Raw genomic sequence first — 22,691 nt, forward strand, 5'->3', positions numbered from 1 at the left:
ATAAAATGGAATGTCACTACAGTCCAGAAAGAACTAAAATGCTCATTAATTATCTATTGACATCATTATGCCATCTACCTTCAGAGCCATGAATGCATCCTCCATGGCACGGCGTCTAACAACAACGTCGGCTCGTCGAAGATCGGCCTGGCAGAAAATTGATAGTCAAAGAAGATCAGACCAAAATAAGGAAAATGTCTGGTATAGTTAATAGATGGTTGAGTCAGAATCTTTCAGAGCTTTCTAGTCTGAAAAAAATTGACACAAACATACATATATTTATATATGATAAAAAAAAACTAAATATAACAAGTGTTGTCGGGGCGCGCGTGTGTGTGTGTATGATAAAATTCTAAATATAACAAGCATCGTTGGTCTAACATGTGAGAATTGTAGTAAATCAGCCAGTTGGTCTACTAAAGTAAGCAGCTATTTTTATGAAAATACCTCAAGTTCCGAAATTCAGATAACCTACTGAAATTAATTTAACAGCTTAGATCCGTTTCTCAGACACCATAAAGATAATGTCAAAACTTCAGTTATCCCCAGAAAATAAGAACAGCCATGCATATAATAATGCTAAACACTTAGATGATAAAGAAATAAACCAAAAATACTAACACTACACATGATGCTCACCTTTTTGACCAATTCTACAATAAATTCCTTACTCTTAGAATCATTTTAGCATCTATATGGAGATCAAACAACATACTTGTTTACTTAAAATTAACGTTGCAAAACTCAGCACCGGGATTGGGATTGGCCGATAGAAAATATAATATGTATCAGTTGTATCGGCCGCCTGTATTGGATCAAAGCCATCAGATTATTTCAATTACATAAAATTATAAATATTATTTAAAAATACAGATTTTTTTAATTTTGAAAAAAAAGAAAAATATAAAATATAAAAATTAATCACCTATGAAGTTTAAAAACTAAAGAAAATACTCAAAACTATGATGAATTTTGATCTAAATTTGACAAATTTTTATGCTAATAAATTACTATTGTAAAACAATAGTAGAGAGAGATATCTCTCTTTACTATTATTTTACAACACTAAAAATATGGGAGTTAAAAAGTGGGTGAGAAAGAAAAGAGAAATGAGAAAAAAAATACTCACCCAAGTTCATCGGAGTGCAAAGTGACTAGATTCAGCTGATACGATGGATACAACCAAAACTAGTCAATCCCAAACCAAAACCAGTCATGTCAAGATCAAGATCAGTCATGGTTAGGGGTGAAAACGGGTCGGATTAACTCCGACCTACCCGGCTATCCGACCCGACTCGGATCAGATTCGGATAAAAAATTTCTATCCGATTTGGATACGTATAGAATTTTTGAAAAAAATTCGGATACGAATTCGGATACGGGTCGAATATATTTTTCGGATTCGGATACGGATATCGGATATCCATTTATCTGCATATTTTTTTAAATGATTTACAGTTTTTAGTTTTCTTATTTAAATAGTAAATATTAATATTGTTACTAATAATACTTTATATATTATTTATGGAGATTAATTTCTCTAATTTTATATATTTGACATACAAAAAAAATTATTTGTTGTAAAACTCTTAATAATTTTGTATTAATTATATCTAAATAAAATATTATAATTATTTTAAATTCAATCAATATCCGTTTAAGATCCAATCTTTTATCCGAAAATTATCCGTATCCGTTTAGTTAGGATATGGTTTTAAATTTTACTATCCGTTAAATATCCGTATCCGAATTCGTATCCGGACTAAAAATATGGATCCGGATATGGGTTGAGCACTATCTGATCCGTTTTCACCCCTAGTCATGGTCGATCCAACTCGGAATTAGCCGATTTTGGAAACCATGATTAAAACTAGATAAACTCAAACCTGAGGGGATGGATCAAATGAAACTCCATTCCCTTAAGGCAGGCCTAACCTAGACAATTAGCATTTGGTGAAGTTGGTTACGAAGAGAAAGGAAGGCGAACTATATTTGATCAATTGTATGTTTTCTTAACATGTAAAAAGATATACATTATTTGATGCCTTATGCATAACTGATTATATCACTAAAGAGAGTACTTCCTTGCTGTTGGCACAGTGCGTGTTGGCTAGCTACCAACAGCAGGCATGGCACATATTGCGCCTCGTTCTCCATCACTCTACCACCTCTACATATTATCTAGATTGCTGCAGAACAATGCTAGAAGCAGAAGGGACAGTGCCACCAATTGGCACGACAATCCTTGCTTAGGAGATTATTCTAGAGTAACACAAATAGACATTAATTTACAAAAGAACTTCAATCAACAGCCATAGATGTCAAGGTGTGGGGAGCATAAGTGAATCATATATCTACATCTGTAGTGTCTATGGTTGGATTTGTGGTTTTCTTCTCTCTCGAGTGTCAAGAGATTTTTCCACATAAAATTGCTTTTTTTGGGTTATGATTGTGTGATCTTTGTTTACATACCTTATCTACTATGCTCAAAATCATACACATGTCTATTGCCATGATCAACTAGTATGCGTAGGTTCCTAGATCATACTTGCTAGTTGTAGATCAGACATTTGATAGATCTCTAGATTTGCATGCTTGCTAAGAGTTTGCAATTATTCATATTGTGTTTCCATATCTAAAAGGCCTTAGGAGGATATATAATATATTTAAGAATCTTCATAAAGGATAATTATCATATAATAGCTACTATGCAGATGACATGCTAGAAATACTTTGCAAAGTATTGAGGCTAACATATAATAAGATGAGATGAAAAGCATTAGTTTTTTCACAAGCTTACAATTAAAGAATATATATGTATTATTAATGGAGACATTTCATATTATCAAGAACTGCAATTGTCCTCCGTAAACACAAATGATCAATATGTTAATTTTATACTTAATCAAAAGAATATGTTATTCTTATCATTAAAAATAGATGCTTATTTAATCTTCCATGTGTCCATTGTTAAGAAAACATATTTTACATTTGTTGATAAAACAAAATATAGCCATTTAGAAAGTCCCAATACTGATATAGAGTAGTCAAATGAGTTAAAAAGGTACCTCTAAAGCCCCATCACTCCAATGCTGTTCTGCCACTCGCTTCAAGTCCGACTGAGCTTTGTCCTTTAATATCTGCATGTAATATATGTATCACAATGTTTAGCTGCATGTAGATCTTAATTTATTATTTGTCCAGGTACTAATACAACATACTGTGGCTATGTAGTTCAAATGAGCAGCTTTTTTCTTCACACCACGGTCAATCTTCTGAGTGTCCTTTCTTGCACGAGCTTCCCAACATCATCAAGATTAAAAAAATTAGACTAAAGTTATAGGAAGAATCAAAAGAAAGCAAGGCTAGAAATAAGATAAAAATGATCAACTACGTACCATCAAGCTTCAGAAACCCCAGCCCTAAAACAGCAACATCTTGGCGTGCACGATCATTCAGCCTTGTTATGCCACTGGAAAAAGGATTGACAATGGAATTCAAAGATGGATACCATAAATGAAGGTGGATGGAAATATCAAATAGAATATCATAAGCAATCTATAACCCAAATTATAAGATCTTTCTTAACATGAAAAATATTCTGCACTACCAATCTCTTTCCAAATGGGGAACATTCATCAGAAACAGAGTATATTGGTTGGTAATAAATGAAAAACCATAGATCAAGGAGGTTAAAATGATGAGGATATTCATGCATTCTTGAAGTTCAAGAAAAAAGTATAGGATAACTAAAAGGGTGGACAAAATGTGTCTGAATTTTATTTGAGATTTTAATGATGGCACAAGTAAAAAATTTCTCGCGGGTTTGAAGAGATTGTTCATGATATCTCAAACAGTAAACTAATACACTGACATGACATTTTCCTGTAAGTTCCTAACTTAACCGTTGATCTGGAAGCCTATCAAAAGCACAAGAGTTTGTTATGAAAATAGTTCTTCCACATCGTTTTTCAGTAATTTAAACTGACTCATGGAGAGTAGGATATCATATTAAGTGTCTCATTGTGGCAGTATGTATAAGTACCGTGAAAGCAACAAAATGTCATTTTGAGCCCTTTCATTGACAAACTTTGCATCATTGTAAACAAATTTACAAGCTTCAGCCAAGCCTTGACTGGAGTAGATTGATTTACTTCCAGATGTAGATTGATGACCATTCAATTGAGATCCACTTTCTCCATAAAGTTCTTCTTCAAGCTGATCACTGCAACAAGAAATAGAATGATTTTAAAACAATTAGTCAATTTACAATATGATACAAGTGCTAAGAGTTTAGATGATGGAAAAGAAATTAGCAAATTACATTATGGACATCCACATTATAGTTGAATCAACAATGTTGTCTTTTGTCTATCATAAAACTTACCATCCTACACATGGCAAATTGTAGTTAGTTCCTTATTCTACTCTTCAGTAATCCTTGATTTGTAATTGTAATCTAGATTGTCTTAAAAAGATGATGCTTGTTCCCTAACATTTTCTTACCCATAAAGTGTAGTATAATTGTAGAAACATGTGCACCGTTGTGTTTTATATGCCCAACATGAGAAGACAAAAACAGATGGTTCAAGATTTTGCATGTAATAAAACTTTCGGGTACTTCTTCTCACAAAGACCGAAAAGTGTGACACGTAATATAATAGACGAGTAAGCAGTCAGATTCTAACCAATGGACACAATCATTAGGCAACAAATTCTGTTATACAGAATGATGAATGTCTGCATTTAACCCTAATATGAAAGGGAATTCTATTCTCTCTCTCATTAAGAAAAGATATATTTACATCATACATGTGATATGGTATCCCTAAATTATAACATAAGATTGCATATACATATATAAATCAAACAGCCCTCAAACTCAAGGTGGATCAAACACGTAGTTTGCCTACAATATACTTAAGACAAGAAGGATGTGACTAATTAAAAAGGTCGAATATCTGCTTAGTAGAAGATATGTGAGCAAGGCTGATAATGCTAGCTAAAATCTTATTTGCAAAAGGGGTGTCCAACTCAATATGCTTAGTCCACTCATGAAATAACAAAGTTGCTCGTAATCTACATAGATATAGATTAGTAGGTGTTGGAGTTGACAAAACCATATCATAGACGATGAAGATGAATAATCTCCTTAACAATAGTGCACATTTCTCGATACTCTGCTTAAGTACTAGAAAGAGAGATGATAACCTACTTTGCTTCTCAAGAGGAGTCACTAAGAAATAAATAAAACCCAGTAGTGGATCAACAATTGGTAGGATCTCCAGCCCAACAAGCATCAACATAAGCACGTAGTGTGTAACATCCCAAAATTTTAGGATCTACAAACAATGTCAAATCGCATGTGATTCGGTAAGTTTCCAAATTAGCTTAGCCCTCTAAATTACAATTTTTTAAAAGTTTCCTGATACACTTAGTTAGGATCTTTTCTTATTGCATTATGTGTTTATTTTCATTAAAATAAAATTTCTGTAGGTCACGTTCGAACGCAGGTAGAGTCGCATTCGAACGCCCTTGTAAATGCCTTGTGAACGCCTGCATCAGGTTCGCAAATACAGAGAACGCGTATTGTGCGTTCGAACGCGATCGGGCAAGTTCAAACGCCCGGGTTCGAACGATTGTATAGCGTTCGCATATCCAGAGATGGAGCTTTTTGAGTGCGTTCGAACGCGATCGACGGGAATCCTCTAGAATTAGGGTTTCATATTATTTTAGGACTTGTTGGCTAGCCTCTATAAATATGTGGAAGGCAGCCAACTTCTTTATACTATTGGATTATTAATTTCTTGCCTCCTATCTTCTCTCTAGACTTCTCCCTCCTCCCTCTTTACCATCCTTCCACATCTACTGTTGGCAAGGTTTCTATTTGCTTCTAATCTCCCTCGACTGTCGAGCCACCCCTCTTATTTGGGATTTCGACCATTTCGTTCCCCTTGTCTACTTTCCTTAATCACTTCCACAATCCACCCTCATCTCCATACTCATCCATAACCCTAACATCCACTTCACTCGTCACCACCACCCTTACCCACGTTATTTCGTGTTTTCGTCCCTAGTACAGTTTGAATCTGTGAAGGACGTAAATACGAAAGTTGTAATAAAAAAGTTACAGATCCAACCCAATTGGTTTCGTAATTTTCTGATTACCGTAAAATATCTGACAAATATTTTCCCATAGTTGCGCGAACTGCTTTCTACAATAAATTCAGATCTTAAGGAATTGTTCCGTAGCCGATCTTTGGGTTCCAAAACCTATCAATTTGGTATCAAAGCTATATCAATTTCTAATTGGTTTAGGCGTTTAGCTATTAAAATCCCAATTAATGAATGTATTCTTTATGGCGGTAAAAATATAAATATGCATAAATTCATGTATTCTTTATGGTAGTAAAAATATAGATATGCATAAATTTATGCATTCTTTATGATAGTAAAAATATAGCTATGCATAAATTCATGTATTCTTTATATAGTAGAAAATATAACTATGCAAAAATTCATATTTTCTTTATGGTAGTAGAAAATAATAAAAGTAACAATCTAAGTTACATTATAAATTCCTTATAGGTAGAAATCGTAGATGTAAAGAATAGTTATGTACTTATGTTACAATTTACAAGTGTATATATGCTTGTGTTTATAATTATGGCTTTTAGATTTCATTAAGATTATACAAAAAGAATGCAGTAGTAAACAATCTACATTTTATAATATTTAATTACAAATGTTGTTGTACATAGTTTCTTGTAGAAGTAGTGCATTTATTGCATAGGTTGAATAACCCTTATTACATGCATGCTCCATGAAGGTAGTTGAGTTATTAGTTTATCTTTTACATGACTAAAGTAAGATTCTTGGTTGTACCTAGTTAAACAATAATTTGCTTTTTATCTTCACGATAGGTAGAGTTGAAACAATCTAAGATAGTTGTTAGTCAGACTAACTTAGTCTTACTCTAGTTGGGTTATTATGAACCATTAAGGTAATCATAAAGCAAAGGATTCATGAAAGTAGGTTAATAAGAACACAGTCTCATTTGTTTACCTCCATCACAGAAGAATCCAAGGAAAGCATGCAAGAATGTTTATTATGACTGATTATATGTTCATTTGTAATAAGATTTACACACACTAATGTTTTAAGTAGTTTGTCCTTAGTAGTTGATGGCTAGACAATTGGGGATGAGTACCTTTCTAAGGGTTCACAGCTTGGTCAAGACAAAATGTGGGTCCTGGGCATTCTAGTCCAAAAGATCCAAGGCTCAATCTTATCCTAGCATGAGTAAAGGTTTATCTCAAGTGCAAGTGTGTTACTACCAAAGATATATTGCTAGGGTACTTGGCAATTGAGCCAAGCACACATGTTTATGATTTGAATAGATCTGAGCAGTGAAGTAGGAGCAATGTCATGTTCCAATGTAACCTCTTAATGATAAGTAAAAGGGAATAGTAAAAGTTGAATTTTAGTTTAAGACAAAAGGAAGATATCCATACATACTAAGCTCTCCCTCCCTACTAATATTTATGATTATTCTTAGAAACTATTGGCAGATATTAAGCTTTTATATGTTTCTTAAGCATTTAACAACCAGTTTAATTTATGGGGATCGACTAAATCAGCTGTATCGGCCAATCCGTTTCGGCGATGTGGATCAGGATCAGCCAATACTTGAATCCACCAATGTAAGTTATTTTTACATGGATGATTGTCTGCCACCTTTCTACAAATATAATTTCCTACTGAGCAATTAGCTCATTCAGCACTTCCTTCAAAATTTTCAGCCATTCAAAATTGTACATGCATGGAACGAGATCAGATGGCAAATCATATTAGAGTTCCAGGATTTTTCCAGTTGTGTGAGAAGATGGCTTTATTGTAAAACCAAAGTTATTGACTAAAACTTTGTGGTTATTTATAAAGTTATGATAGTGTAATATTTTGATCTATGTGCAGAATGTTTTATAGAGGTTAAACTCATGCCTAGATCTTAGGTAGTGGAGGTGGGTCCCCTTTCTGAATATAGGGCATGAAACGAAGCACAAAAGAAGAATATGCAGACACCAAAAGATAACAAGTAATGGTCCCCTGCACATATAAGAATCCAAGGAACTGCCCCGTAATGAATAGATCGAGGGGTCACTACAAGCTGCTTGTCTAACTATGCTTCATAGCATAAGAGATATTTGGTTTAGTGATACATAAGTAAACAACCTAACAAGCAAAATGTTTATATCTAGTGAAGTCTGTTAATAACACACCATTTGTTGAACAAGCTTCACATGAAGAACAAGAGGTGTATCAATTGTCTTGTCATTAAATATAGTAGCCCGACTAATTAAACCAGAAAGATACTTTTGTTGACATACAAGTATGCATCTCTTGCATTGAGCAATCTCAAGGCCCAAAAAGGTAATGCAACAACCCCAAATCCTTCATTTGAATTTGAGATAAGTAATTGTGTAAAAGTTTAACAAAAGACTAATCATCACAAGTAATAATCATATTATCTATATAGAGTAGGAGAATGACCCGACTCTGTGGTGAGGACTCCATTCAAACCAAAGATATATCTGGATACCCTAAAAAATGTATTAGGGACGTGCTAATACGTGCCATTGGCATGCAAGGGCATGCTGAGCTGGCATGCCCTGTGCTAACCGATGATCAAGACAGCGCGTGCCTTTGGCAAACCAATCCTCAACTAGACGAGATAATAACAACTATAGACACCAACGAGGATTCTAAAGTAGCGACGAGATGGTCAGATGGCTACCAAAAATGCCCTCATGTTTGTTCTTAGTGCTGAATTATGTCAAACAGAGCAGTAACTTCGGTGATCAACTATACCAGCAGTGCAGCAACTAGAGCATCTGTGTATTCAAAAATTTCGTTGAACATCTTATGGGTGTTAAATTAATTTTATTGATGAAGATCCACTTCTGAATTACAGTCAGTAATTTTGTCAAACAACTATACCAGCAATATAGCAATTGAAGCACCCGTGTGTCTGGTAATTTCACCGAACATCTTATGGACGAACAAATTTAATTTTGATAGTGAGGATCCATTATGCATGGACAAAAGGACTTGTGTAGAGAGGAGAGTTCAATGCAATTGTAAAGAGCCCAACGTGTTGAGAGTTCACGATAGGGATGTCGAACATGGTAGAAATTTCATGAAATTAGGGAGAGTTCAATGCGTGAGAAGACTCCAATTCAGGAAGGAGATCATGGAGCTTGAGAAGTGCAATTCCATATAGGAGAAATCCCTTGTATTTGCACAGCTATTGCATGAGAAATTTTCATGTGTACATGCTGTAGAAGTTCTGCTGCATGTGAAATCCCTCCGCATGAGATGAAAATATATGGGCTGCACGAGAAGAGTGGAAGGGGCTTCCGTATATTAGGGGTCTAGTAACAAGAAGTGAATAGGATCAAAAAGGAAGCCCTATATGGCTCTAATTTAACTCACAAACTGTTCTAAAAACTTAAGCTATTAGAGATTAGTGATTTTATATTTTATATTCTAACACTCCTCCACACTTATAGACTTAAACATTTTTTATGAGCCAAGAAGTGGACTTAATTTAAATAGATAGAGGTTTTATATTTTAAATAACAAATAGATCTGATAGGATTTGAACTCAAGATATCTGATCCGATGCCATGATACAAAAGGGAATTCTATTTCTCTTTCTCATTAAGAAGAGTTATATATATAAATCATACATGTGATACGATATCCCCAACGTATAACATAAGATTAGGTGGTACACCAACAAACCCATATAGTGACTAACCATCTTTCTAACCCACAACAAACTACGCCCTCTTTTATCTTGGTACTGTAGCATGAGTAGAACTAAACATTACCAGCTACAGTACATCTAGAGCAAATTGCTAGAGCACTACTATGGCTTTCCTTCTTCATCACAGTACTTTTGCTAGTGAAGTACATTTCATTAACAACCATTGGAAGTAAACATGTCAAACATAACACTGAGCACCATACTTCACTTGTTTGAATTTTGAATTACATATCACATTCATTGTAACTTCAAGCTTATCAGATGATAGAACGTAAAATACTCTGTTGATTTCTACTTTATGGTAAGGACTCGTCATTTTCAAGTCTCCTCTCTGACAATTTTATAGCATTTGGAGAAGTTCTTATGCTTTAACGATTTCGATCTTTTCCCTAGTGACCTTAAACACAGCTAGACATATTTGATGTACTGTGTCATTATAGAATATATACCTTCATAACTAGGTGATTATGATGCTTTGTGACTGCTATGGCAAAAAACAAAAAGAAGGGAAAAGGTATAGCAAGCTATATAACATGGACAAAAATTCATTAGATCGATTAGTTCCCCTCAGGATTATAGCAGTATAGAACAGCAAAGTAGAATAAAACTTTTCAGCAAAATTATTAGCATTTGTTACATAAAAAATATATGAAACTCCAAGACTATCAGGACTAGGACGATTTCAAATTGATACCTCATTCTCTAGTGTTCTTTATTCACCCACCAAGATCAGAAGCAAGAGGAAACAAGGAAAATAACAAAATTGTATTAGTATAAGGTCACACATACCTGTAAGCATCTGTGCAAACTTCAGAACTCCTTGTGCATTTCTTAGCTTCACTACTATGAGTGCCAGCAGAATGGCATGAAACAACATGACTTCTGGAGAACATGCACGAGTAAGACTTTCCACTGACAAGCCAAAAACTTCCATCAGCTCGACTGCGCCTCTCAGTGAAAAGATGTCCATGACTTGATTTCCTCAAATCAAACTTTTGGCATGTACAAGTTGATCCTATATAACATAATGACTTCATTGAACATGAAAAGCTACGTCTCTCAATATATCTGCTTCTTTCAATAGCCACAGCACCACCAGCAACCCTAGCAGCCATAGATGGCATTAACCGTAAATCATTAATATTCAAATCAATGAGTGAGACATCTGCAAACTTTCAGAAGGGAGCACATCATCCTGGGAATATTTCCAGGCAGCATATTCGTGTACTTCGTTTAACTGTTGTAAAGTATCATTTCTGACCTGAAATAAACAGAATGATCATCTCAATGGGACATCTGCTATAAATATATGTGAAATAAGAGTGCACACACATATTATATTAAGCATAGTAGTATACAGTGCCAAATCTCCCAATGGGCTGCTAATTCAGTTTCCAATTTCTATATTAAAAAAAACCTAAGACAAACATGATTACAGCAGAGAGAACTCATTTTACTCATAAGATTATCTAGCCTCCAGAGAAACTGAATAAACAGGCATTAAATCCTCAATTATTTTTTCTCTCTTAAACAACATGACATCTGCTGAAAATATTACTATTTCCACATGATTGAAACATTAACCCACAAGCTTTCTGCAACATTTCCAAACCCCTTAATAAGTCCTCCAACATTTCCTATGGACAAACAAGGAAGACCACATTTCTGTAGCAAATTACATGTACTTATTCAAGTTTGTTTAGTGAGTCCAATGATTACTATGGATTACGACATTCGATAGACATAGTGAAGGGATGGATCCAACAAAAAAAAAAAATCAAAGATGAAAAAAATATAGGGTTTTACATAATTACGATTGGAAACTTTTAAAATATCATAAATTTCCATTGCATTTTCTAAAATATTATAATTGCCACTAAAATCTTTTTGATCTTTCAAAATTGTATTATGGTCAGCTTTTAACAGAATATTCATAGAATGTTCCTAATAAAGAATTGTTAAAGTTCTCAAATGCTTGTATATGACTAAAATACCCTTCTTTCTTATAGTTTCGACTTTACAGCATGAAATATTTATCAGTAATTTTCTCTTATAAAAGATAAGATTTTCTTTCCTATCTTTCCATATTTGGAACATCCACATAAATATCGGTTGCAACAGATCTCTATTAGAAATGCTTTGAAATCTATGGTAATGTCAATCCCAACACAAACATCTAATATTTGTTTCCTTGCTCAAATCAAAATTGAAACCTTAGGACTTCAAATTATAAAAACAATGCAGCATTTATATCTATGCATTGGAGGATAGGGACACAAGACTGTTGACATATTAAAATCATTTCTAAATGGTGCTCAGTAGGCTGGACTTCTAGTGCCCTATGGAAGTCTCATAGAAGATGTGCCCTCAGAAACTGCCTCCTATTTAGTGTTTTGAATGGCGTCAAAGGCTGCCGCCTTGATAGGGTGGTGCAAAGATCATGCCTCAATCCGAAATGTGGCTCACACAAAGCAGATGGGCCTCCTTGGCGTTCCTTAGTGCCTAGCTAGCTTGTAGCCTGCTTAGGCAGTAGAGCGGATAATGCTAACATGTAAACAAATTCAAGTAAAACAATTCCCCAAATTTCTTCTCTCTCTCTCTCCCTCTCCCTCTCTGCCAATCTGTCTAAACGTAACCTGATATTTCTCATCTCCTCTCACTCCCTCTCTTGATCGTCTCCTCTCTCAAGTGGCGGCAAGCGGCGAAGACGCACGATTGGCAGTATCAAGCTGGCAAAGGCTGGTGACTCAAGCCACCTTTCTCTCCAATTTGAGTCATCTTCCTCTTCCTCCCAAGCGACGCGACAAGCGGCAGTGTCGATAGATGATAGCTCAACAGTGATGCAATAGATTATGAAACATGGCTAAGGTTTAGGATGACTAGTGATGAAGGCTAGTCATGAAGGTAATAATGGAGTAGAGGCTGAGAAATTGATGGAGGTGGTTCGACAATATATGGTAGTGATGACTTGCAGATGCGGATGAGATGCATATGCAAATACAATAGATGGTTGAAGGCTAAGATTAACCTACAATTATTATAACGGACAAAAATGAAAACTATATGGGAGGTAGAGGCAATTAAGGCAAAGAGAGATAAAGGGAAAGAAATCGGAGACAAAAATATTACAAATAGTGAAAAAGAGTATTGTTGCGGTGAAGGTGAAAGTCGCTAAGAGTGGAGGGCAACAAAGGAAAAAATGATTTACTAGATGATGGGGAGAAAGCTAGGAAGAGAGACAAAGAGATTAAGGAAGATAAACTCATTTAACTCCATAAGTATGCCTAAGCTACAAGCCATACAAACCTAAATATAGATAATAAAATAAAAGAATCTTAATCCGAACAAAAAATAGACTAACAAATTTAGCTAAACCACTCTCCGTATCTCCCTCAGATTGGTTCTCCATTCTACAACAAATAGATTTCGGATCTGAAAAAATTATGAATATGAAAGTTGAAGATCATGATGTCAATGATTTTATCCATCCAGTTTCACATTATTTGGACGTCTTATGAATATCTTATAAATATTTTTTTCGGAATTACGAAGATTTAACTTAAATAAGTTCTAACAAACTAGGACTATTACTCAATCAATTAAGAAAACTAGCACATGCAAATAAGTAATGACTTAAACAACTATGACTCTAACTAAATCACATAAGCTAATAAGGTAAATATATTTGATCTATCAAGCTCAATATCCTCCAAGGTGATCCGATTAGGTCCGAATCATATCATATCTCTCTCTCTGTGTGTGTAAAAGTTAGAGCTATCAGAAAGAGATTTTGAGATGAAGGCTATCAATAGAAATGCCAAAAGTATTTTTCGCACCTCATAAATGACAAGGTATTTAGTGGCTTATAAAAGGCCACATCCTCATCCACTGTTCTCTCTTTTCCTCTCACTACTGACATGTATCCACTATTATTAATTTATTTTAGATGCATTAATAAGGTACATTTATACATTACATACACACATATATACATATTTGTGAATTGTGATTTTTGTTGTTATGGTTATTGATTGCACTATTAAAAATTTTATATATTATATTAGTATACATTATATATCATATAGAATTACTTATTATTTTAAGATATTAAAAATGCTAGACCATGGCGCTATATTGAGGTGATCGCTACAACCATGATAGCCTTTTAATACACTGCTTCTATTTAATTTGTTTGCAAAATCTTTTTTGTCTCGATATTTTTGCTTCAATTCTTTCCTCTTATACCAATTAGTTTGGTGATCAAAATCACATAATTGAACATCACACTGTTTGAAATTGTAGCATCATACAGACTTGCATTGATTTAAGGGTCTAGGAAGCATGGGCACCTCAATTACCATGCCGTCTCAACGTCCGATACGTGTACCACTAGTACGGAAAACTCCAACAAGGTTACAAATCAGATAACCCCCAAAGTTAACTTAAAAAAGGAAACAAACAATATGAAGAATAATGAAATTAGAAAAGATGGAAAACCTTGCCTAGAAAATCAATCTAATAGAATCCACACAAGTACACAACATTAGCCTATCCTTTGCGCATTTCCAAACATTTTCAGAAAAATAAGAGCTACTTTCTTTGTCCTTGTCATAGACAGTAAGAATCATAATTGAAGCTTATATTGAGAACGTCAATGGTACAAGACTAGGCAGATTGGGGAAAATGCAGCCTAAATAAGACATTCTGATCTCATCAGTGAAAAGTCAAAATCTTTGAAATCCTAAATCAAAATTTTCTTCCTTGATAGGGAAAATAGCATATCCATCATCATATCCAATTGAAAACAATATTCAGTATAGTACCTACCTGAGTCATATATGTCCAAGAAAATCTCGAATTACAAAGACTAAATATGCAGAAGAAACCATAGACACAACAGACGACCAAATTCAACACCAGAAAACCTCAGACAAATTCAATAAGGATTCCAAGCAAACGTCGCTTCTACATAGTGATCTCATCATCTAAAAGTAGACATTTTAGGGACGAAAACATTGATAAATTCCCCGTTGTTATCGTCTAAATATAAGAAGCATGTAAACAAATAGGAGAAGGATGAAGCAAACGCAAAATTAACCCATAAAGGATATACACCAAACAGAGCAAACAAAATAAACAGGAATTAAACCGCAACCCAATAGAGAACTTACTGTTAGCACGAAGTAGGGAATAGGAGAGTGAGAGGGGAGAGTTGAACGCCTAAGTAGATAGAACTGGGGAATGAGGAGCAGAGAAACAGTGAGGAGTGGGTGAAGTGGAATGCGAGAGAGACAGAGACAGAGAGAGAGGCCTCAAAAAATAATAATAATAATAATAGGGAATGAAAGCAGGGCCACAAATTAAGCTTGCGGCCCCGCAAATGCCAACAAAGTGGTGCGTATCGGATTTGCTTGAGCCTCGCAGCACCTCTCACTCCTACTGTTTCAGGCTTTCAGCTGCTACATCCGTTGCCTCTTGGAGACAAGGATGGCAACCCATCATATTATCTTCTTCGAGACTTCGACAGAACTAATCAGGTCCTATAACCCGGATCCGAATCTGTTCCATTCTAGTCCTGCACATAGTATCGTTCATTTCCTTATCCGCCGCTAATGTGGGTGTGAACCGTCGTCTGATAGTATGTCATTGCTAGAATGATTACAGTAATTCGAGTCGAACTAGAGTTTTTGACCAAAATGAGTCTGTTATAAAATATTGTTTATTACAATAGTCCGGCAATGAAATTTATTAACAAATGGAGGCATACGATTTGTCCAACTCAGCTGCTATATTGTAAGTCAATAATGGTACCGCTAATTGTTCATCGATTCACATATAAAATATTCAATGCTTAATAAATAAAGTACCCAGTATACTATGTAAAAAAGATATTAAATAATTCAAAAATTTATCTTCTATATAAATTATTAAATTATTCAACAGTTTCACTGTTGAGTTACTACATAGTAGCTGAACAAGCCAAAAAAGATCCCCTTTGTAATAAACATAGTCCAAAATGGCAAATAAAATTCATAGAAAGTCTATTTTGGTCAAAAATTCATCATACTATGTCAATATATTTTCTTTTTGAGAAACTAGGAATTATCCCATTGTATATCCAACTATTAAATTTATAATTTTGGAAATGATGAACAATGTCTTGTTTGGAGAAGTGGCATAAGGGGGTTTATTCGAGATAAACCCTTCTGTATCACAGAAAATCTTGCCGAATAAGTGATAATGAGCTAGGATAAAAAAAAAGTATAAATGGATTCATTCGGATAAAAAATGAGATATCCTACCCCTATATCCTAAAAGGTCAAATTACAATTTAGCCCTCTCCAAAAGCCAAATTATCGAATTGCAATACACATTTGTAATGACTATAATATATTAGAATATATTACTAAATTATAAAGTTACTGTAATATAATATATTAAAATATGTTTGTAATATTACTTATATTATGATGAACTAATTTAAATTAATTTTAGGCATGAAATTCTAAAACTAATCATGATACGATAAAAGTTGTTGTAAAATAAAATTATGACTTCTATGTAATTTTAAACATATTTCTTATCATTCTATAAAAAAATAATAAATATCTATTTACAATAACCTAGGAAATGCAATAAGGTCAATTTAATTATTTTTAGTCTTATCCGTACAATCACAACCAAACATCATTTTCTCTCACATTTTTATCCAACACTTATTCTTTTTTTTTCAATCAAACACCTAAAACTAAATTAAGATGAAAAAAATATAATTTTATATTAATAAAATAAAAATTAGAATAAAACGGAGGGAAAATCTCTTTGTTATATTGCTGGGTCATATAACAGTCACCACCAAATATACGTGCCCATTGCGTAGCTAAAATCTACATGATTTTCATATGATCTATTAGTTAATATTTCAACATAATATATACAATGAGGGTGATTGAGTGATTGGCTATGACTGGAGTATGATGGGGTTGTGATTAGCTCGAGTGACTTGTGGTTGGACAAGGAGCTAATGAGACTAAGGGAAGGTGAAGTAATGAGAGAGCTAGGTGAGGGGGAAGAAGAAGATAGCTAGAGGAAGGGAGTGATTTTGGTTGGCAGCCTCTGTAAGAGCCAATTGTAAAGAGGGCATAGAGTGAGGAGAGAGAGAGAGAGAGAAGGGAATTAGGGTAATTCTATTCATGATCTGTTAGGTGCTCACCACATCTCGTATAGTGGCTACCCAAGCTTAGGTTATTTGCCCTCTAAGTAAAGCTAAAATGACTAAAGTAGACTCAACCCAGCCCACCAAGTAAATATATGACTTGACTAAACCAAATGCAGGATAGAAAGACGCATGACTAAACCAATCAAATCTAAGCTAATTCAAAATAATCCACCACGCTTTTGCCACCTTGTGCTCAATTGTAAAATCAGGAAGGCGCTCAGCTATCTTAGAATCAAGCTCCCATGTAGCGCCATCAGAGCATTGACCTAACGACTCCACTAGAACCTCAGTCTATATTCTCCCGTCTCTACGTCATCACCTCTTAGCCAAGATCCTCATTGGATCCACTAGATGTGTCTTCTCTACTATGTCAGGTATGTCAGTGTCTATGATCTAGTTTGCCCTAACTCGAGCCTTTAAGACAGAGACATGGAACACCGGATGGAAGTAGGACCCCTCTAGTAACGCCAATCTGTACGCCACCTAGTCCAGTCGCTCAAGCACGCAAAACAATCCAAAGTATTAGTGCACTAATTTTTGGTTGTGCACTGATATGAATCGAGCGTCTGTTACCCGATCAAGTTCGGATGTAGAAAAATAGTCTACACAGCCAAAGAAAAATAATTATAAAATATTCTACCATAGATAGAAAATTACAAAATCAATGGTAATCGATCCATAACTTCTTGATCTACATTTTTGGTATTCACGCCCTTTGTAAATTTTGATTGCACTTGGGATGAAAATATGCAAAAGTGGGATAAAGGTGGAGGTGGCAGCTGATGGTGATGATGGGGTAAGAGAGATGATAATGGTGATGGATTGGGTGACACATGGTGTTGAGGGTATAATAATGAGGGGGTGAAGTTGGTTGAGATCCCAAGGAGGAGGGAGGACTCGATAGTTAAGAGGGATTAGAGGTAACCGACGTCGAGATGGCACACAGCTAGGGCTTAAATGAAGAGAGAGAAAAATTAGGGTAAAGAGGAAGGGAAGGGATAGAAAATCAATATTCATTCATAATGATCCTTTAAGTTGCCATCCATATCTTAAGAGGCTAACCTAACAAGCCAAAATAATAAATAATAACCCTAGAAATAATAAATTCTTGCTGATCACGTTTGAACGGGTCGAGTGCATTTGAACTCACAAATTGCATTCTTTATCGATGCCGAACACATGCAGGCATTCACAAGAGGCATTTGAATGCAACCTCTCACCTCCCGCCCGCGTTCGAATCGCGGCATATAGAATTCTTATTTTTCTGAAGAAAACAACTAGAACAAAAATAAAATAGATCACCCTAGGTTGTATCCATACTCGAGATGACTCAATGTGATCTGAATCACATCATTCCACCATGCTTCCACTCACTTTATCCACAAAGTGCAAATTTAGGATAATAGTTTATCAATGTTGCCTTGGATTCCTAGGTGGCTTGCTCCTGTGTTTGACGGACCTAGCTTACCAACACCTTTGTGACTATTCGTCCTTCATATCTGACCCTCCTTTGTGCTAGGACTTTCTTTGGAGCGAGCTCAACTGCCTCTAATTCAAGCTCGGGTAGTTCTGTCACAACTTGCTCAATTGGACTAACTCAGGCTCTCAAGTTAGATACATAGAAGACCGAGTGAACTTGGGACAATTCGGGTAGATGCAGCTTATATGCAATCACTCCCACCTTTTCTAAAATCTAAAATGGACCAAAGAAGCGATGTGCTAACTTTTGGTTCTGAATAATTCGTACCAAGATTTGTCGATATGATTGAAGCTGAACATAGACCCACTCACCAACTTCATAGCTTCTTTCCTAGTGTTCTACTAGGTGAAGCTTGAGCCGCTTGAGCACTTCATCCCATTCTACTAGCACCTTATCTATGTCGGTTCATTCAGGTGCACTCAGTTGGGCATAGAATTGCAATGTTGGGGACGCGCGCCCATAAACAATCCTAAAGGGGATCATCCCAATAACAGTGTGGTGAGCCGTGTTGTATGAGTACTCCGCCTAGGGTAGGTAAGCTAGCCATCTCTTCGGTTGCTCTCCGGCGAAGCATCGCAAATATTGCTTGAGGTAGCGATTAACAACTTTAGATTGCCCGTCAGTTTGCGGATGATATGCCAAACTCATTTTTAGTTTAGTACCTTACTGTTTGAAGTACTCTTGCCAAAAGTGACTCATAAAGATCGAATCATGGTCTGAAACTATTGACTTCGGCATTCCATACAACCGAGCTATTTCCTTCACAAAAATTTCTGCTACCCTTTTTGTAGTGTACGGGTGCGATAGAGCTGAAAAGTGCACACTCTTCATCAACCAGTCGATCACCACCATTATCACCGTATGTCCTCTAACCTAGGGAAGTCCTTCAATGAAATCCTGATAGGCTATGAAACGACTCCTTCAAGATCCGGATTTATTGTAGAAAGCACTCCGTGCAATCAAGGAAAAATATTCACTAGATATTCTCTTGTAGTTATAAAATTGTGAAACTAAGTGAAATTGATCTGTACCTCCTTGATCTAACTTTTTCGTATTTATGCCCTTTGCAGATTCGAATTACAACTGGGACGAAAATATGATATAGTGCGGATGATGGTGGTGGTGACGGATGGAGTGGATGTTAGGGTTATGGATGATAATAGAGATAAGGGTGGATGGTGGATGTAGTTTAAGGGATAAAGACAAAGGGGAAGAAGTGGTCGAGATCCGAAAGAAGAGGGAGGACTCGATAGACGATGGAGATTAGAAGTTAGGAGAAACCTTGCCAGCAGTAGAGATGGTAGGTTGGTAAAGAGGGAGGAAGGAGATTAGGGTAGAGAAGATAAGAGGCAAGAAACCAATAATCCAATAGCATAATAATTTTGGCTACCATCCACACCTTTATAGAGGGTAGCCAACAAGCCAAAATAACAATTATTAACCCTAATTTTAGAGGATTCCCACCAATTGCATTCGAACGCACAAAATGCATTCTCTGTCGATGCGAACACGATATTGGCATTCGAACGCATCCTACCGTGTTCGAACGCGCATTTCACGTTCTCTGTTTTTGCGAACTTGATGCAGGCGTACGCAAAGCCATTTGAACGCGACCCCTTTCATATTCGAATGCGATCTACGTGAAATTTATTTTAATAAAAATAAATAACTAATACAATAAGAAAAGACCCTAACTAAGTGTATCAGATCTTGAAGGAATCGTTCCGTAGCCTTATCATTGGTATCAGAGCCAAGTGAACCTCTAATCTCCATTAATGGTTGAAATAAAGAAGATGACGTCAACAAGGAGACCAATAGAGAGCACACCGACAAGGGAAGACTCAACCCATGATAACCCTAACCGTGAGGCCGATTCCTTTGGAGCGACCACGATAAGACCAAGTCAACCAACGTCCATGGGTGTGAATATGGGCTTAGCAGATGAACTTAGGGGCATGTTCCAAACATTGTTGGATAGAGCTGATGCAATACAGAATGATCATAATGCTTTGAAGGAATATATCATGAATCGATCGACTTCGTCATCTTCTCAATGAAGATTGGTGCCTCAAGATGGACCAGTGGTGGGACCACACCCAACTACTACCCCACAGGTCCAGGTGCGACATGTTAGTGTCAATGATCCTCTTTTATCTATACCTACATATTATCTCCCACCTCCGTTACAAAACCCAAGACCGGCGGTGGTGGAACCTGAGAAGCGAGCGACACCAATGCACTTCGTCGATAAAGAGGATTGGCACTTTGAGGATAAGGTTGATCCCTTTTAGAGATGGTGATGGATGTGCTCAAAGATTTAGAGAAGGAGATCAACAAGCACAAAGGTTCAGACCTGAACCAAAGATCTTTCATAAACCCGACAATGCTATCCGAGGGAGAACCGCACACTTGAACTTCCCAAAATTTCTGTACGCTTGGATAATATCTGGTCATGCATGCTACATTTTGAGGATCCACCGCTAGACCTTTCGCTAAGATGATGTGGCTTAAATACTCCACTTGTGGTACTCCCCATTAGCACTTGGACTTCTTGAACTTCAGCTAGTTTTCCTTCAACAAATTCAGCACATCCTCCAAATGCCGCCAATGCTCCAATTTAGTCTTGCTATACACTAAAATATCGTCAAATAATACCAAGACATACCTTAGTAGTAGAGGCTGAAAAATATCATTCTTGAGGGCTTGAGCACCGATGAGACCAAAGAGCATCACTCGAAACTCGTAATGCCCGTCCGAAGTTCGAAATGCAGTCTTGTGCACATCCGCCGGGTGAACTCTAATTTGATGATACCCGGCCCTCAAGTCAAGCTTGCTGAATATGGTCGCCCCTGCAAGCTCATCTAGCAACTCCTGTGGCTCCTCAAAAAAGTTATCTAATAAATTAGACAATTCAATAGCAGTACCTGAACTCGTTTGAGGCTCATCTCCTGCTGGTCCTAACTGAAGAAGATAGGCCAAATCATACTCACAAGACAGCCCCATCATAGGCTGCATTGTAGAAATCGACGAGGACCGAATACCATCAAGCCGCACATCTTTGTTTCCTTGCTTATATTTCATCCACATGCTCCGATAATCAAATGTGACGGATCCCAAACTCTATAACCACTGAGTACCAAGGACAATGTCCTCTCCTCGCAGCGCCAATGGATACAAGTCCATAATGATATCGTGTCCTTGTACTCGTATATTGACCTGGCGACACAAGCTCTCCGCCCTAAGCTTTGTTCCATCTCCAATAGCAACGTCAAATCCTATAGTTGGTTCGGCATCCAAATCCAATCTCCTCACTAACCTCTCGTCTAGAAAGTTGTGTACTCCTCGAATCGATGAGAATGTGCACACAATAATTTCTAACGAGTCCGTCTACTCGTAACGTCCTCAACGCGGAAGTATCCGAATATGCATGCATCGATATTTCAGCTTGGATATCTTCCCCCACACCCTCCACAACGACCTCCTCATGGATCTCCTCTAGACAATCTCCATCATCAACAATCTCATCATCCTCCTCAAGATCGTCAAGCATCACACTCCCGATCACCCTCATGGACCTCCTCTTCACCAACCTTTGATCTCTACCGTTGGCAATGTTTCTCCTAACTTCTAATCTCCCTCGACTGTTAAGCCCCCATCTTCTTTGGGATCTCGACCACTTTGTTTCCTTCGTCTACTTCCTTTAATCAGTTCCACAATCCACCCTCATCTCCATACTCATCCATAACCCTAACATCCACTTCACCCGTCACCACCACCCTCACCCACATTATTCCGTATTTTCGTCCCTGTTAAAGTTTGAATCTGTAAATGGCGTAAATGCAAAAGTTGTAGACAGGAAGATACGGATCTATCCTAATTAGTTTTGTAATTTTCTGACTATTGTTGAATATCTGACAAATATTTTTCCACAGTTGTGCGGACTGCTTCCTATAATAAATTCAGATCTTAAGGAATTATTCCATAGTCGATCTTTGGATTCCAGATCTCATCAATTTGGTATCAGAGTAGGCGAACCTCAGACCTCTATTAATGGTTGAAACAAGAAAGATGACATCAACAAGGAGACTTATGGTGAGCACACCAACAAGGGAGAACTCAATGCACGATGATCCTAACTATAAGGCCGATTCCTTTGTAGTGAC

The 22,691-nt window shown here is 36.3% G+C and overlaps 1 protein-coding gene across 1 annotated transcript in view; it reads right to left on the reverse strand.

Annotated features, from left to right (window-relative positions):
• Positions 1-15,155, reverse strand: part of LOC140765184 (senescence-associated protein OSA15, chloroplastic) — a 43,148-nt gene extending 27,993 nt beyond the window's left edge. Inside the window, exons 1-7 of the mRNA XM_073104132.1 lie at positions 15,001-15,155; positions 10,619-11,090; positions 4,046-4,225; positions 3,399-3,472; positions 3,222-3,298; positions 3,069-3,140; positions 79-147 (exon numbers count right to left, since the gene is read on the reverse strand). Coding sequence (XP_072960233.1) covers positions 79-147; positions 3,069-3,140; positions 3,222-3,298; positions 3,399-3,472; positions 4,046-4,225; positions 10,619-10,953 — 807 coding nt within the window. The 5' untranslated portion in view covers positions 10,954-11,090; positions 15,001-15,155. The remainder of the gene's footprint in view (positions 1-78; positions 148-3,068; positions 3,141-3,221; positions 3,299-3,398; positions 3,473-4,045; positions 4,226-10,618; positions 11,091-15,000) is intronic.
• Between the last annotated feature and the right edge of the window lie 7,536 nt (positions 15,156-22,691).

This window comes from Typha angustifolia, chromosome 8 (genome assembly GCF_048772165.1).
Source record: "Typha angustifolia cultivar Huaian chromosome 8, ASM4877216v1, whole genome shotgun sequence".
Classification (NCBI taxonomy): Eukaryota; Viridiplantae; Streptophyta; class Magnoliopsida; order Poales; family Typhaceae; genus Typha; species Typha angustifolia.